General features: G+C 45.2%; 1 protein-coding gene across 4 annotated transcripts in view; it reads left to right on the forward strand.

The window, feature by feature from the left end:
• The window catches only part of PDE8B (phosphodiesterase 8B), a 262,117-nt gene extending 245,360 nt beyond the window's left edge, over positions 1 to 16,757 (forward strand). For 3 of the 4 annotated variants that reach the window (XM_055342311.1, XM_055342308.1, XM_055342309.1), the window contains 8 exons: positions 1,487 to 1,532; positions 1,966 to 2,101; positions 2,982 to 3,180; positions 6,908 to 7,125; positions 8,686 to 8,806; positions 10,960 to 11,127; positions 13,941 to 14,070; positions 14,656 to 16,757. In XM_055342311.1, coding sequence (XP_055198286.1) covers positions 1,487 to 1,532; positions 1,966 to 2,101; positions 2,982 to 3,180; positions 6,908 to 7,125; positions 8,686 to 8,806; positions 10,960 to 11,127; positions 13,941 to 14,070; positions 14,656 to 14,765 — 1,128 coding nt within the window. In that variant the 3' untranslated portion in view covers positions 14,766 to 16,757. The remainder of the gene's footprint in view (positions 1 to 1,486; positions 1,533 to 1,965; positions 2,102 to 2,981; positions 3,181 to 6,907; positions 7,126 to 8,685; positions 8,807 to 10,959; positions 11,128 to 13,940; positions 14,071 to 14,655) is intronic. The other variant, XM_055342310.1, reaches the window with a different exon arrangement.
• The last annotated feature ends 238 nt before the right edge of the window (positions 16,758 to 16,995 follow it).

Below are 16,995 nucleotides of genomic sequence, written 5' to 3' on the forward strand. Positions count from 1 at the left end.
AGGAGCATCTGGTCTTGGAACCAAGTTGTGTGCCCTCCTTCCCCCTGTTGCTGTACCATCTTGTGGTCCCTCTGCAGGTTCTGCTGTGAGGATCCAGTGTAGGATTCCACCTACTTTTATTTGGTTTTAGGGAATGGGAAAAAGGCAAAACCAAAACAGGAATACCTTGTGGTACCTACCTTATAGGCAGGACACTTGTAGCCACTGTTACCTACTCATCGCGTTTAAAAATTAAGCTCTTGCCCTAAAGATCCAAGATGTGACTTCAGGGGAGCCCTTCATTAATTCTTTTTTAAAGATTTATTTATTTATTTATCTTAAAGAGAGAGTGAGCACACAAGCGGGGTGAGGGGAGCAGAGGGAGAGAGACAAACGCAAGCAGACGCCCTGTGAGTTCTATGTGCGGCTCCATCTCATGACCTTGAGATATGACCTGAGCTGAAATTAAGAGCTGGATGCTTAGCCAACTGAGCCACCCAGGCACCCTTCTCATTAATACTTTAAACCTTGGCATACACTTTCTAGAGAGAGAAATGAGCAATTATCAATGACTTTTAAGCAAAGATCTAAATAATTAGGTACTCAAGGGTAGAAAGCAGAGGGAAGGAAACAGAGACGCATGAACATCTGGGTCCTGGTTCAAGAGTCTAGTAAATGGAGATCATAAGAATTCTTTCCACTCCCTTATGCTGCCCTCCCTCCAAATATCCCAAATCCAGAAACTTTTTTTAAAATATTTTATTTATTTATTCATGAAAGACACACACACAGAGAGAGGCAGAGACACAGGCCGAGGGAGAAGCAGGCTCCATGCAGGGAGCCCGATGTGGGACCTGATCCCGGGACCCTGGGATCATGCCCTGGGCCAAAGACATGCGCTCAACTGCTGAGCCACCCAGGAATCCCCTCCAGAAACTTTTCTTATAAAGGCTGGTTGCAGTGCTCATGTTGCAAAACAGAAAATACAGTGGGAAAAAAATTTAGATATTAGTCAAAAATTAGCCCACTGTTTATTTAAGGCCTTACATTAAGTCATCCCCAAAATGTGGCCTATGGCTTTTGTCCCCCAATATATAAATCTAAGAATAACATAGTCCTTATGATGACAAGTGGGGTCTCTTCAAAATCACCCGCATCTAAAAGCAGGTCCCTTTCTGTGACTGCACTAAAGTGGCTTCAGGATGCCAGACGACAAAGATGGTATGAGAACAAAGGCAACTCAGAGGTCGGGTGTGAAACCTGAATGAAGTCCTCTCCGCCTCGTTCTCAATTCTCCATCTCCCAGGGCTAATCTCTATAGAAGGGAAGTATCTACAAGAAGTATCTCCTTCTTGTAGATACTGTTCTGATTGAATTTTTAGCTTCAACTTGGAGTTGCAGATGAGGGGATTCAGGATTCAGCTCTCTTTGGCTAACGGAAGAAAGGAGAGAATGATGATTAGGCTCATGTAAAGCACAGTTCTAATAGGAGCTTTCTCTATTCCAGGATGGCTTGAGAAGGTTGTCAGGAAACGAGTATGTGTTCACTAAGAGTAAGTTGTCATCTGTCCATTTCATAGTGCTAACTGGCCTCCAGCTTGTGCCTTCCCCTGTGTGGGGGTTACCGTTCAGGGAGGGCCTTCGTGTTACTTCCTGTTGGTCTCATTGCAGTTCCTGGTCTTTGGGGTCTGCATCTGAAACCAGGTCTCCTAATTAAAATTACTTCTCTGAGCATGTCCGAATAAGAAGTGCAGATCTCTGTACATTTAAATAGACAGTTAAATGGAATTTTTTTTAATTTTTATTTTCTGCTGGGGGGTCTTGAAGTTTCATAATGTAAGAGAAGAACTCAGAAGTGAAAAATCTTCCTACCCTTGGAAGTTCAAGACTCCCTTTATAGTGGCAACCATGAGATGATGACAAATGCTCAGGGGCACTCAAGATTCCACAATTAACCAGCCTCCCCAACCCCATCTGTTTGCTCAGATGTGCACCAGAGTCACAGTCACCTTGCGATGCCAATAACCATCAACGATGTCCCCCCTTGTATCGCTCAATTACTTGATAATGAGGAAAGTTGGGAGTTCAACATCTTTGAATTGGAAGCTGTTACACATAAAAGGTATGTGACTTCTCTGGCTGCAGGTGGGGAAAGATTGATGGCCACGCTCAAGACTTTCACATCTGGAAACTTTGAGGGAGACGTGAGTTCTTGCCACAAGAAACTTCACAGGTTCTACCTTTCATGCCATGCTGGAATGTCGAACAAGCAGAGACTGTGGCCCCTGAGTGAGCTCCTTTATGGAGACAGAGTGGGTAAGATGTGCCATTAGCCTGGTGATGCCCGAGGATGAGGACTTACTGAGTGTCCTTTTCAGGTTATTCCTTTGTGTTAGGGAGCCAAGAGTTCTAAGTACTCTCAGCCCCAAACTTGTTGAAGCTCCACCTTACAAAGTGAGTTTGAGAGCACCACAGACTTGGCTTTTGATCTCTCTAGGAGGCAGGGAAAAGACTAATGCAGTAAGGCCTCTTCTATAGTAGGAGGGCAGCTTTCTTCTGGGGCTGTTGGTCTATAGGATGTGAATGATTCTCACCTGTAAATTAAGTAACATGATTGTAAATGACAGGACTTCACGGAGACCACTGTCCTTAGGCTCAGTAACTTCCTGAGGGGACACAGAGGAAGCGCAGAGTTTATATGGAAGTAGAGATGGAGAGGAGACTGTCAGGGGTCCTGGTTGCTGGAACCACTAAGGACCATATGACTTAAAGACAATCTAAAAATCATATATAATGACCGCCATGAGGCATCTAGTTGTACAGAGGTGACTGATGAGGAGATGCTCTATCTCCTTCTGATTTGGGGAAGGGATATTTTTATGCCCTTGTGCACATGAAGTAAAAACATCTCAAGAAAAATGCCTCTATTCCCCAGTGTCATCAAAAAAGCAGTTTCAAGACCAGTGAATATCATGAATCAGGTTTGTTTTCCTGTTTTCCAGGCCATTGGTTTACCTGGGCTTAAAGGTATTTTCTCGCTTTGGAGTATGTGAATTTTTGCACTGCTCTGAAACTACTCTTCGGGCCTGGCTCCAAGTGATTGAAGCCAACTACCACTCCTCCAATGCTTACCATAACTCCACCCATGCCGCTGATGTCCTGCATGCCACTGCCTTCTTCCTTGGAAAGGAAAGAGTGAAGGTATGATTTTGTTATCTTGATCTAGCTACCTGCCCAAATTGGAGGTTCAAGAGCTTAATCTTAATATAGAAGGCAAACAGCTATCTATGTACATATAGCAACCAATCTGATGGTCTTTTATCAAATTAACTGCTTATGTTGGTGTTATAAAGACATGGCCTTTTTCTCCCAGCTCTCTTCTCTAGCAAATGCCAAAAATAATAATTTATGTCACTGTAGGAACTCCTTTACATGCCTGGCTGTTTCATGAACCCATTCTCCAAGTCTTCACGAGGAGCCCTTTGGACAGGACTTAATTATTACAGCAAATGGTTACTCAGTCTAGAGGTTACATATTAGGATCAGAATTTGGCCATCGGCATATTATAAGACAGTAATGAGCCATTCCACAGTCTACTAATAAACGTGTGTGTGTGTGTGTCTTGTGTAGGTGTGAATGTGGACATCATATATTGACGACTTATGCAATTCTGAGATGTCCCTTAATCTTACTTAGAAGTCAGTACTGGCATGTACAGGTGCTGATTTATAGAACAGCCCTATGTACACCCGGCAAGAAATCTCCCTCTCCCCTCCTTCCCAGCTATCATCACTTGCACAGTAAAGCTTGTAATTCCTTTGCTACAATTAGAACTGAGGCTTAGAATGTGGATGCCCCTGGAAGAACTGCTATTTAGAGACTAAAATTCCTAACAGTCTCCAACAGCCTGATGAGACCATTTCCTTATTCTTAAGACCCTGGGTACTTAAAAGAGTGGTAGTGAGTGGGTCAGCCAGAAGCAGCAGAAATGGCACCAAAATGGGGAGTTTGCCAAAACTGGTCAGCCATAAGCTGATCTTGGTATTTACTTTCATCATCAACAAAGAATGTGGTCCAAAATAATGCTTTCGAAGATCTTTATCACCTAACGGCTAAAAAAGATGACATGTGCCTATGTTGATAGGTAAGGGCCTTTCTTTGAGGAGCCAAGGCCTTTCCAGATGCTTACTGTGGATGGATAGGTTCCCAGGCCTCCACTGTAGGCTGGGGCTGCAGGCTGCCAGAGGCGGACAAGACCTACAGCATTAATGCAAGACCAGAGTGACGGCAGCCCCTGAAGTCTTGAGTTAGCCATGAACCTCACTTAAGCAGAACCACTCTAGAAAAACAGAGATGACATGCTTGATAAATCAGGGAGTTCTTGGTCACTATTACCTCCCTTATTCTCCCATACCCTAAGAATTTTTCTTTACATTGTAAGTTCTGCATCTTCAACATCTGCTTGAATTTCTCGAAAATCAATAGAAACAAGGCTAAGACTATACTTCAAATTCAGAAGACATTTTCTAATTCTGACCGTCTTGCCAGAGAATCAGAAAATGCAGAACTGCGAGGGACCCTGGAGAACTGGCGTGGAAGGGGCCCCTGAGCTCAGAACGTTGGTCCGCAGCCCGAGAGCACGGGCTGGGCCGCGGCCGGGGGTGCTGAGCAGGACTTGTTCCCAGGTTTCTCCCCAGACCCGCCGCCCCGAGGAGGGCCCGGGATGTCTTACCCCGCCGCCCCTCCGGATCCCTCTGCGCTCGCTCTCCCCATGACCGAGCTCCGCACCTCGCCCAGGCCCAGGCCCAGGCGCACGGGCCCGTGACGTCGGTACTGTCCTCCTCTGTCCTGGGCTCCCAGGAACTCCACGGAGCCGCGCGGCCGGGCAGGCAGCGCCCCCGGGCTGCTGGCGGGCACGCGGGCTGCTGCGAGGCCGGAGGCGGCGGCCCGGCCTGGGCCTGCGCGGGTCCCACGCGCTCCTCCTCGTGGTTAACGCGGTAAGGCCGTGCGCCTCCGCGCGCTGCAGGCTCCCTCGGTGGGCCTCGGCCTCAGTGCCCCAGCGCCACGCCACGCCCCACGCCCGGGGCTCAACTGCGAGGCCGCCGGCCCGTCCCACCCAACGCCCCTGGGCGTCCGCTCAGACGCTCAGACCCCAGCTGGGCGGCGCGTGCTCTGGGGCTGCGAGCTGCACCGTCGGACCGGGCCACGCCCAGGCGCCCGGGACCCCGGCCTCCGCCACCTCCCCCGACCTCCGCGACCTCCCTCCGCCTACCCCCGCCGACCGGAAGCCGCGCCGCCCCGGGCGTCAGGGAGCTGGCCTGAGGAGAGGTGGCGAGACGAGAGCGGCGTCCGCGTCCCGCTGGCTCAGGAAACCTAGGCACGTGCACGGGCGCAGGGCGGAAACCCCCTCCGGGTCAGGCCCGGAGCGGAGCGGCTCCCCTGGAGGGGCGGCTTTCTAGAGAACTTCCCAGGCAGAGCCTCAGACCCCTTGCTCCTGGCCGGGCAGGGCGGCTCCTGCCACACGCCCCCAGCCTCCCCTCGGCACCGCCCCTCCCTGCGCCGCGCCGCCCCGCCCCGCCCCGCCGTTGCGATGTAGCTTCCCGAGTCAACCAGGCTTCTGGTTTCACCTCAGGAACATCATTTTCTTCTGCCTGGAACTCTCTCCCCTGTCACTCTGCCGGGCCGGTTCTGTTCCTCCTTCAGGTTCCAGCACAAGTCACTTCCTTGGAGAAGGCACCGGCTCAGCACGCGCTTTGCCCCATGTGGTGGCCGTTGACCACATGTGGCCGTTTACTACTAGAGTTAAATAAAATGAGCAATTCCGGTCACCGTTGCACTGACCACATTTCTAGTGTCCAGCAGCTCCCCGGGGCCAGGGGTTACCAAAGGGACAGGACAGGCATTTCCATCACCCCACAAAGCTGAACCACCACCACTGCCCTAAACTAGACCAGGCCTTGGGGTTACGCTCCCAGAGCCCTTGTCCGTCCCTTCTTAGCTCCTCATGGTAAATTGCCTGCGCTTGTGTGTGTTGTGCCCTCCTCAACAAGCTGTCAGCTCCGTTAGTGTGGAAACTTCGCCACCGTAGTTAGGGTAGTGCCAGCACACTGAGCCCTAACCCTAGCCCAGTAAGCCTATCCCAATGAGTGAGTGAACCCCTGAGGGATCGCATCTGCAACAGGCTAGTGGCCCCCTTCATGACCTCCTCCTAAAGCCGTAATTTGAGAAAACACTTGTATGCCCCCCCCCCCAAAAAAAAACCACTTGTATGCCCTTACGCTCTGGTTTATATTCTCAGATTATGGAACAAAAGCTCAAGAAAGCGGGTCTCCCTTGTTGCCTTTGCCACCTGCTAGCCTGGAGCTGAATTCTGTTCCTAACTGCAAGGGCCGCCTTAGCCTCAGTTTTCCTGGGAAAACTTTTTCTTGTCCTTGATTCTCTTGTACTGCTTGGCTCTAATCCGTTTCCCTTTGTGTGAAGAGTTCGGTTGTATTTGTGCCATTTACTGCCATTCTCTCCATCTTTGCATGAGTAAGCAAATTAAATAATACTTGCATCATGGGCCACTTCCTGCTCTCTCCACTCATGGGCAAGAGTCCCAGCAATACCACAGGGCAAGCATCTGAAAAGCCCTGTTTGGCTTCTTCCTGCAAAACTGGAGTGTATGGATTCTGGGAACAGTTTAGGCATCCATTGGAATAGGTGTTCATTGTCACGGCTCAGACTACTGCTTCCCTCCAGAGATTCCACAGCACAGCCAGGCAATGCGATGTATCCTAGGCAGCCTCTCAACTTCTAGAAGGTCAGAGAAGGCGCATCACACTAGAACAGTAATTCTGATAATCCCATCCCTCCTGAGGGACTGATAGGAGCGTAGGTCTGTGTCATTCAATGGTAACATTCAGCCTTACCTCCCCACGACCCCAGGGAAGCCTGGACCAGCTGGATGAGGTGGCGGCACTGATTGCTGCCACTGTGCACGATGTGGATCACCCCGGAAGGACCAACTCATTCCTGTGCAACGCAGGCAGCGAACTCGCTGTGCTCTATAATGACACCGCCGTCTTGGAGAGTCACCATACGGCCCTGGCTTTCCAGCTCACAGTCAAGGACAGCAAATGCAACATTTTCAAGAACATTGACAGGTTTGTTGTGCTCGGGTTGCTGTGCTCAGGTTTGTGAAGCGTAAGTGGGAAATTCAGTCCTTAGCTCCTTCGTAGGGTAAGGAAAAGGAGAAATAACAATAGCCGACCATTGTCTCGGACGGTCAGATAGTAATATTGCCCTTATAAGCTTAACTGTGCTTTTCAGATCACTTTCATCTGAATTTCATTCCACCTTCAGTGAGTTCATGAGCATGTTTTACAAAGTGCAAAATACTTAGAAATATTGTCTTGCTGGTCGGTGCAGCAGGTATTTTTATGTCCCAGGAGGACATCCTGCCTTTTGTGTACCTCAAGGAAAATGCATCCCTCCTCATCTTGCCCCAGTTCAAGTTTTGCCCCTTAAAAACCTAACTCATGAGGAGATAAGCATTGTTCTACAGGTCTCAGCAGAGTTGTCAGAGCCCAAAGGATTGGTTTGGAAACCCAAAGGTTTCCCCCTTCCTGGCTGTTGTACTTCTGTCCAGTGAGCATGGGCCAGCTACGCACAGACAGGAATAGTTAGTTCTTCGGCTGCCATAGCCTACAGTCAGGCTGTGGTTGTTTTGCACACAGCACCAACCAGGCTGGAGAGCAGACTTCTGGACCGGCAAGCAGAGCACAGAGCTCACTCTGGCCTCAGGGGCCATTTGTCAACATGAACCTAAACTGTGGTTTCCAGAAATCTGAGAAAACATGGAGGATTTCACCTTCAGAAAGTTTCACCAGTGTCAAGGACTGTTTTTAAAACTTGTACAACAGGGCAGCCCCGGTGGCCCAGCGGTTTAGTGCCGCCTGCAGCCCAGGGTGTGATCCTGGGGACCTGGGATTGAGTCCCGCATCGGGCTCCCTGCGTGGAGCCTGCTTCTGTCTCTCTCTCTCTCTCTCTGAATGAATAAATAAATAAATCTTAAAAAAAATAAATAATAATAAAACTTGTGCAAGAGTTTTCTCCAAGAGCCAATTTTACTCAGCTCTCCATTCTGGCTCCTGGAAGTTAGAAAATGATGATAGGAACTGGAGAGTAATTTTTGGCTGGTTTGTTGTTTCATACATTGTACTTCTAATTTAGAGATTACTTATTAATGGGAAAACATTATTCCAATGCCATCATCTAAAGAAGTACTGCCAATTCGCTGTACTAGAAATCACAGCATCTGAATTGAAGGCAACGGGGACAGCTCATCAGGTTGCTGCGCCAGTCGTGTAGAGAAGGAACAGGTCATTTTCACCTCACTGTTTTTCAGTTGCCAAGACACTTTGTAAAAGAAGTGCCTACTGGTGACATTACACACACACGCGCGCGCGCGCACACACACACACACACACACACACACACCATACAAGGAAGGGTCAGCTTCACTGGGGTAAATGGAATGGTGTCAAAAAGTCCCGGCTGACTAGGAAGATGAGCGTGTAAACTTTTTTATGATCTGCACTCATTTCTTAACTCTGTGCCCCTAGCTTCCTCCCACATTGTGAGGAGTGTGGTGAAATGGGAGCAGAACGGTTCTACTTCTGGACATGATATGAACAAGGCCCTCTGTCTTCCGGTTATTTTAGGAACCATTATCGAACACTGCGCCAAGCTATTATTGACATGGTTTTAGCAACAGAGATGACCAAACACTTTGAACATGTGAACAAATTTGTGAACAGCATCAATAAGCCAATGGCAGCTGAGGTAAGAATTGCCCCGGTCATAGATACATCAGAGTATTATTTCCATCAGAGGCTACTCTGGCTTCAACGCAGCTTCTCATCACCCTGAATACAAGGTAGGTATCTGCTCGGAGTTGGTAAAGAAGGGCTGGCAGTACTGGCCACAGTGTCCCCAGTAACTGAGCTCCTTATCTCAGAGGCCTGATGTAAGACCGATGGTAACAGGAGGAGGTAGGCCCAAAGAATCAGAAGAGGCCTGCAGACAGCAGAGGCTGGCCTAAATGGTGGTATTTTAGGGAATCCAAAGTCTTTTCTAATTCTCTGACATTTTAGACCTCAAAAATGGTATTTTAAAAGAGACAAACCAAGAACACTCTCGACTACAGAGAATAAACTGGTGGTTACCAGAAGGGACGTGGCTGGAGGGAAGGGGGAGATACGTGATGAGGATGAAAGAGTACACTTAGCATGATGAACAGTTGAGCGATGTAGACAACTGTTAAGTCAGTTTCAGGTATATAATATAGTGATTCAACACTGTATATTAACTATAGTAGAATTAAACAACTTAATAAAATAAAAAATAAAATAGAAGCTGAAATTTAGTATTAGGGAAAAAAATGGATGTTTTAAAGAACCATATTCCTGCCAATTTGCATCAAAACATATCAGTACCTGAGGACTACATGTAGTCAAATTGTGAGTGCTAGTTGAAAAGAAAAGCAGTTGTCAATTTTCCCTTTTTAAAATTTGCTGATCTACCCTAGTCTTGCATTGAGGCCCCTACAAACTTGGGTTTAAAAACATGCACAGAAGGGTCACATCTCAGTTGTTTAAAGTGAGATCAACTGACCTCCAAAACCATGTTGTTGTTCATAGTCCTGTAAAGTTAGAAAAGCTTTTTTTGCTCATTTCCACTGAAAAAAGGTTCTACACGTGGATGGATGATGAATGGTTGTCTTAAAAGTAACTTGATTATCAGTAAGGAAACTGTAGGACCCATCACATGACCAGCCTGGAGAAAGGGACAGTGTCCACCTCCTCTGTTCTACTCCATCACCCCATGGATTCCACAGCATAATGCCAGGGCCCTGTCTTTCCAGGGGACTTTATAGGGGTAGGGATCTGGGGATTCAGGAGGGAAAAATTACACAGAATCACAGAAGTTAGACTTGAGAAAGGTTACCTAATTCTTCTGTTGAGATTATTTACCACAGCGCCTGTGGTACGCAGGATCTTCCCAGCAGTAAGTGATCAAAAGAATAACCTTCAGAACATAATTCTGTCCAATGAGGTTTAATAAATAGGTCTAGTCTCAAACCCCTTACATGTCATGTAGTTTTTCAGCACGGCAGAGCTCTGGAAATCTAATTGAGTGTTTTCACACAACCTGATGATGTCTTTGATAGAAGAAATGAGCAATCCTCCCGGTTTTGTGTAACTAGCCTCCTATCACTGCAGTCACATAAGCCTACTTCCTGACCTGGCCCCTGGCTCAGGACCCTGCCGTCCATCACTAGGTATATGTACTAAGGCACAACCAGTCTTTGTAAGCATGACCAAACATACGGAGTCCTGGCCTGGCCCACCGTTCCTAGCGCCCCCCAGAATGTACACGGCTCATGCCTCACTACCTCTCAGGCAGACCGGCAGCCAGGAAAGTATGAGTGGAAGATGCCTTAAGAGAAAGAAACAAGGTGGGACAGAAGGTCATAGCAGAGAGAGGGAGCTGGCAGGCCTAAGAAGTGGAAATACATGAAGAAATGATTAAAGGGTCATATTATGTGTTTTTTCCTATCTTTAATGTATTTTTCAACACCTGGAAGTTGTTTTTACACATTCTGATAAAACTGGGAGAGAAGCTCTCCTTTAAAACATACCAAACTCCTAAAAACAAAACTAAATCCTGCGTGCAGCAGTTACTTTTGGGGAAGAAGGCAACAAGGGATGGGATGGGTGGTTAAGAGGGACTTGAATGTTTTAAACTGTTTTTGTCTTGACTGAAGTTATTTTTGTACAAGGAAATGTCAGTGTATATATGAGATTATAGACTACACTAGATGGGAAAACTTGAGTCCCAGTCAGGTCTAAATGGGGCCGTGTGCTGACATCTAATGTCTGGTCACTGTGGTCTTGCCATCATCCTAGCCCTAATTTGACCCATTTGTTTTCCAGATTGAAGGCAGCGACTGTGAATGCAACCCTACTGGGAAGAACTTCCCTGAAAATCAAATCTTGATCAAGCGTATGATGATAAAGTGTGCAGATGTAGCCAATCCGTGTCGCCCCCTGGACCTGTGCATCGAATGGGCTGGGAGGATCTCTGAGGAGTATTTTGCACAGGTACATTCCCTAGAGAGCTAGGGAAGCTTCACTTCTCTTCTGGAAATGGCTCTAGGTCATGGAACTCTGGAAATTTTTCAGTTGAGTAACTATCAATTAGTAAATGAATCCTCCCTGGAAAGAAATGGCTCACCGCAGACCAGAGTAGACTTCTGGTTCCATCAAGAGTGACTGATGTGGCTGGTCACAGGTCAGTCTATCTAGGGGAAAGAGGATAAACTGAGCCTCTGGAAGTATCTTTTCATTGTCAAACTTTTAGGTCCTGAACTTCCACAAAAACTGGGCCATCATCCATTCGCTACTAGGTTATTATTCTCTCTACAGAGTACTGTGGGGAACAGAGAAAGGAATAAGATGCAATCCTGCTCGTGGACAGCTCATAACACCGTAGGGGAGAGGTATAGACATAGATAGGTCCACACATTGCTAAAAATAGGAAGTATCTCTAAAGGAGGGATGTTAAGTGCCATCAGAGTTCAGAAAGATATGTTTCCTAGATTTAAAAAAAGAGCTTAAGGAAAAATGGTTATTAAAGTTGTGCTTTTATTGTTTGAAAAGATTTAGATCTATGGAAATAGGAAAGGGCTTTATGGGAGAGAAAGCATCATGTATAAAATTAGTAAGGAAGAAAAACAGAATTTTTATATAAGAAGAGTAGTAATGCATAGTTCACTTTGCAGTGTGAGAGAATTGAAGGAAAAAAAATCCAGAAATTAGTAGACCACAAGATGCCATTTGCAACACAGGCCTCTTTCCAGAGAGGAGGCTCTAAGGACTGCAGTGTATGTGTGTGACCAAAACAGAAACACACAAATGGCTACGAGTCATGCACTTTGGGAAGGCCTGTAGGGCTGGACGGTACCACTAAGACAGGATAAAGAATGGCTCATAATGTCCAGAAGTGCTGGCGGGGGGATGGCTAGCCAAGTACTCAGGAAGTTAACTGCAGCTTTCAAGGCTGGGAAGAGGAGCTCCTGAGTTGAAGGAAAGTAGGACAGGCTGTTCTGAGCTTGCCAGAAAGAAGGGGGTGATGGTAAAAAACCCAAACCACTCCTTGAACAACAGTGGGGATTTTAAGGATGCCTCCTTGATTAACCCGAAATGAGCAAGCTGAGCCAAAAGCTGATGGGCTCCCCAGGGAGGGCCTGAAATCCAATTCCTAAGTATTCTCTAAGGACATGAATGGGGAAGAGGAAAGCAGCACTTTTAAGTTACTTAATATAAGTTCCTTGGTCAGGTGTCCTTCTCCCAAAAAGGACTATACTAATGTTCACAAGCACTTGACCACTTGACCACTTGTTCAGCCACTCAACAAATGCTTGCAGCCTACTGAGTGAGGGCCCTACCTTTTCCTCCCAGAAGCTACTACTGCTGAACATTCATGGGTACAGATCCTTCCCATGTGGAAGGGTCTACCCCACCTTAGAGTTCTTAACTCCCCTACCATAGAGGACATGTGGTGCCAGCTCCCCCTCCACTGACCTTGCAAGATCCATTACACTGAGAACATCTGTTGGACACACCCATTTTTTGAGCACCTACTATATGCCTAAGTATTGTTCAAGCTGGTGGTAAAAGGGCAATTCTAGCTATTGATAATGTACTTAAAGTAGTAGTATTTTAACAAAGAAAAAGTGTCCTTAAGAAAAAAGCTGAGGTCAAATTCTTAGATTTCAAATATTGAAAACTGCAGGTCTAACTATCCCCTCTTGGAAGAACCAAAGGAGTTGGGGTTCCCTTAATCTGGCCCAACCATTACTATAATTACTAGTGTTCATACTGGTCTGAATCAAAATAAATATTCATTGTACAAACAACTCCCTTTGTACTGAAAAAGAATGAAGCATTCCAGCCTCAGTCTATAGCCAGTGAATCTGGTCCTCCATCTGTCCTATTTCCTGCCCTTTTGTGCTAAAGGTGACCCCCCTCCATTGCTGTCTGTGGAGAAGTGAGATTATGGCCCACCACCTGTTTTTGTAAATAAAGTTTTATTTTCTGGATCAAAAAAAAAATCAGGAAAATGGCGATCTGAATATTCAGCTCAGTACATTATGTCCTTACACAGACATACACTCTGATGTGTAAAGTACTCAGACGTACACATTCCTTGAGAGAGCCGCATGACCAACACCCAAATCTGAACAATCACAGTTTGCCATTCTTTCAAGTAAAAATAATGTGCCACGAGAAGAAGCTGGTTCGGTTCAGTTGCATAACTGCTTTTTCTCAAGACAACTATTATGCTTTGGTGTGCAGCGTAAGGGCTTTATGCTTTGTCTAAACTTTGTCAAAACACAGAATTTTAAAAGCACCTATACCAAAGGTCAAAATTTAATACGATTAATCATTCTTACTACTTCAGTGAGGGTGTTTATAAGTAAAATGGCTTTTTAAGCTTCAGGCATGTAACTACTGGCCCGGTTTGGTGATGGTGCCTTGGTTCATTTGTGGCAGAAGCACCTCCGCCCACCAGTGCTCTGCACCCTCACTGTAAATGTCAGCTGTTGTCAGTACCTACTGTTACTAGTGTGACTTTGGCAATAATTTCCAGAAAGGGGTTAAGAACCCTGAGATGAGTGCTTCGGGAGAGGCTCTGGTAGGGTGCAAGAGGCTTCACAGTGCAAAGAGCTGAATGGAGTCACCACAGCTCATCAGGTAGTTGACTTACATAAGCCCCAAGAGCCTGCTGCACCTATTCCTTCCTATCTACAACTAGATGAGGACCCCATTTTCAGAGCTGTTCTGAGAAATGAGATGCTACTGTGACAGCTCCCTGTGTGCCGCAGCCCTCTGTGTGTTCTCCTTTCTTGTAGACTGATGAGGAGAAGAGGCAGGGGCTCCCTGTGGTGATGCCAGTGTTTGACCGGAATACCTGCAGCATCCCCAAATCCCAAATCTCCTTCATTGACTACTTCATAACAGACATGTTTGATGCTTGGGATGGTAAGACAGTTGGTGTTCTGTCACCCCTACCGAGTATTTTGTTAGACTTTATGATAACCCTTAATGACGTAGGCTGGGCCTAAATGTGTAAGTGAAATGTTACTTTTTCTTTTCTGGTGTGTGTGTAAAAAGTTAGCTGTCTAATGTTTGTAGCCAGGTATGGTGGGGGCACATGTGCACTTTCTGCATCCCTGGCACCTTGCAGAGAACCTCATCTACAGAAAACTCAGTGGATGTTTGGTAACCGCATCAACAAGGTAACCTCTTGGAAGCCTAGGTTTCCAAAGCTCGCAGCAGGTTTAGCCTGTCATTGGAGGAGACTCTTGAAAGAATACAAACAGAATCTGTGATCAGAGTAGACTGAGCACACTCTGTATGGAACGTTGCTGATGAGTGCCTTTTCAATTTGTAACTAGAAGGGCCCGTTAGTATTTCAGACAGTAGTGTTTGACAGCCCACCTTCTCATGCCACTATGTGCACTAGGGTACTTTCTCTTCCAATTCTGAGCCCAAATCTATCCCACAGAGCCCTGGCCTTACCAATGTTCCAGCCACCTAACTTGTGATTCTTTGATGTCCTTGCAGCCTTTGCCCATCTGCCAGCTCTGATGCAACATTTGGCTGATAACTACAAACACTGGAAGACATTAGATGACCTCAAGTGCAAAAGTCTGAGACTTCCATCTGACAGCTAATGCCAAGACAGAGAAGGGGACCCCGTGATCTGTGAAGGGCACTGTGAATCACAGCAATGTGGATGAGAGGCATTCCTTTATACTGAAAAGGAGAGGTGTAGGTTAAGGAGCTGGTGTTTAATATTTGACTTTGAACCATTCAAGTCCCCAAACAGCATTTAGAGAAAGTGATGTGCCATGAAGAAAAATATATGTTCTTTTGAACACTTAGCAACAGAACACATGGCAAAATCCTTTGTCTTGGTGTCATCCTGTGTATCCTCCTCAAGCTATGGAGCTAGTTTACTGTAGCTAGCAGGACACAAGCAGCAAAGACTTGGTGCCTGTGAGCCCATCTTGCTGGATGACAAAGCAGCTTAGCTAGTGTTCAGCTTGTCTCTTACCATAAAAGTCACCATCATGTTTAGCTTGACTATTTTCCTCAAGAGAAGGATTCATAATACCTAACAGAAAAAAAAAAAAAAAAACTAGATAAAAAATGAGCAAAACAACTGGGACCAAATTATTGATAAAACTAGTTAGTTTCACCATCTCTTATGGCTAAGCAGTTCTTTTGATTGATGATGTGAGCCCCACGGTAGACCACAGCCTTGGCCTGGTGAGTGCCTTCTGTAGACTGGCTGCAGCAGCCTGTGTAGCCCTCTTTCGTATAAAAGGAATTCATCTTAACAGAAAGCCCTTTGTGATGCAGAAGGACCGACACCTTGTTATGGGGGGAATCCAAGAGCTTCCCTTATTTCTGGTTTACAGAAGCAGTCACAAGGCACGATAGTGAGTATATAAAAGCCATTAAATTTGAATGCCCTTCATAAGCTTTTTTTTTTAAAAAAAGGAATTTATATACATTTGCTGTTTAAAATTTTTATTAAAGCACTCTAAATTTACTGGGTGTAAGTCCATGGAGAATGTTGTGCAGTGTACCATCTATACATATATATTTGGGGAGGAATGGGGAAGTTTCAAGGTTCAGAAGTTTTTAACCTATCTGTATTTGAGACCTTGCCATTTTGCTTTAATGATGTAAAAAAGAAAAGACTGCAAGATATGTAAATATATCAGAAAATAGGCATAAGAGGGAAGCAGTAAATACTATTTTATGCTCTTAATTGTATGCTAAAAGCTTCTAAAGCACAAGTGCATATTTTTATACAGCTCTTTTGAAAACTTTCTGTGATTACATAAAGTCAGACTTGAGATTTTCCTTTGTCTTTTACCAATCAACCCTTCTCTATGTATTGTAAATATTAGAAACTAAACAAAATATCTTTGTTTCCTTTTCAAATCCTCTGTACTCCATGCTGCATTTTTAAGAGGTATAAACAGAGGCTGAATTAACTGAATAGTAGTTACTTTTTTCAAATGAAAATTGGAATTGCAGAACACTTGAAACTAGTACACGGGAAGAAAAAAATGACTTATCACTACATAATGTGCCAATGTTTTTTTCTATGTTTTGTACCAAAAAATGAAATCCTATATGACAATTCCACGCAAAGAAACGTATCTAAAATTTTTTTTGTTAGAAAAGCGAATGTGCTTGGTCAGGAGAGCAGCTAGCTTTGTGTTGTAATGCTGCATTATGTAAATGTGATGAAAATGTTTTTGTGAAGTACTTGTAACTAAATTCCTACAGCCATTTTTCATTCCCAACAGCTGTTTTTATTTTATCTCTTTGGCCTAAACTTTTCATTATTTCAAAATTTCGCTTTAGTGTCCTTTATTTCATGAGTCACACACTTTATTTTCAGACACATTAAATTCAGGATGTCAAAATCCCATTTTAAGGAGCTAAATAATTTGCCTAGGCTTCAGAAGCTTGCTAGAGACAAGGACTTTTTTCCTCACCATATCGCTTTCAGTTCCATTTGGTAAGTAACATTTATCAGATGTCTGACATTTTCTGTATGAATGTTACAGCTTACTCCTTGTAATGTCAAATTAATTTCATAAGAACTTAAATGTTAAATGCTTTAAGACTGCCAGATACCACAGTTTCAGCACAGCTATGCTCTTAATCAGTGTGTGATCTATTATGCAGTAATCTTCTCAGTTGCGAATATTGCATTCGTCCATACAAGTCACTTATCAGAAATACAGTCTTTCAGAAGGTACAAAGCGATTATAAATGCCTCTTTATACTTAGTTGTTTAACACTGTTGAAGGGGGCCCTATTAATTGGGAAAAATGCTATCTAAAATAGATAGAAGTCACACTAGGACTACTGCTTCAC

The sequence above is a fragment of the Nyctereutes procyonoides genome, unplaced genomic scaffold (assembly GCF_905146905.1).
Source record: "Nyctereutes procyonoides isolate TBG_1078 unplaced genomic scaffold, NYPRO_anot_genome, whole genome shotgun sequence".
In the NCBI taxonomy this organism is placed as follows: Eukaryota; Metazoa; Chordata; class Mammalia; order Carnivora; family Canidae; genus Nyctereutes; species Nyctereutes procyonoides.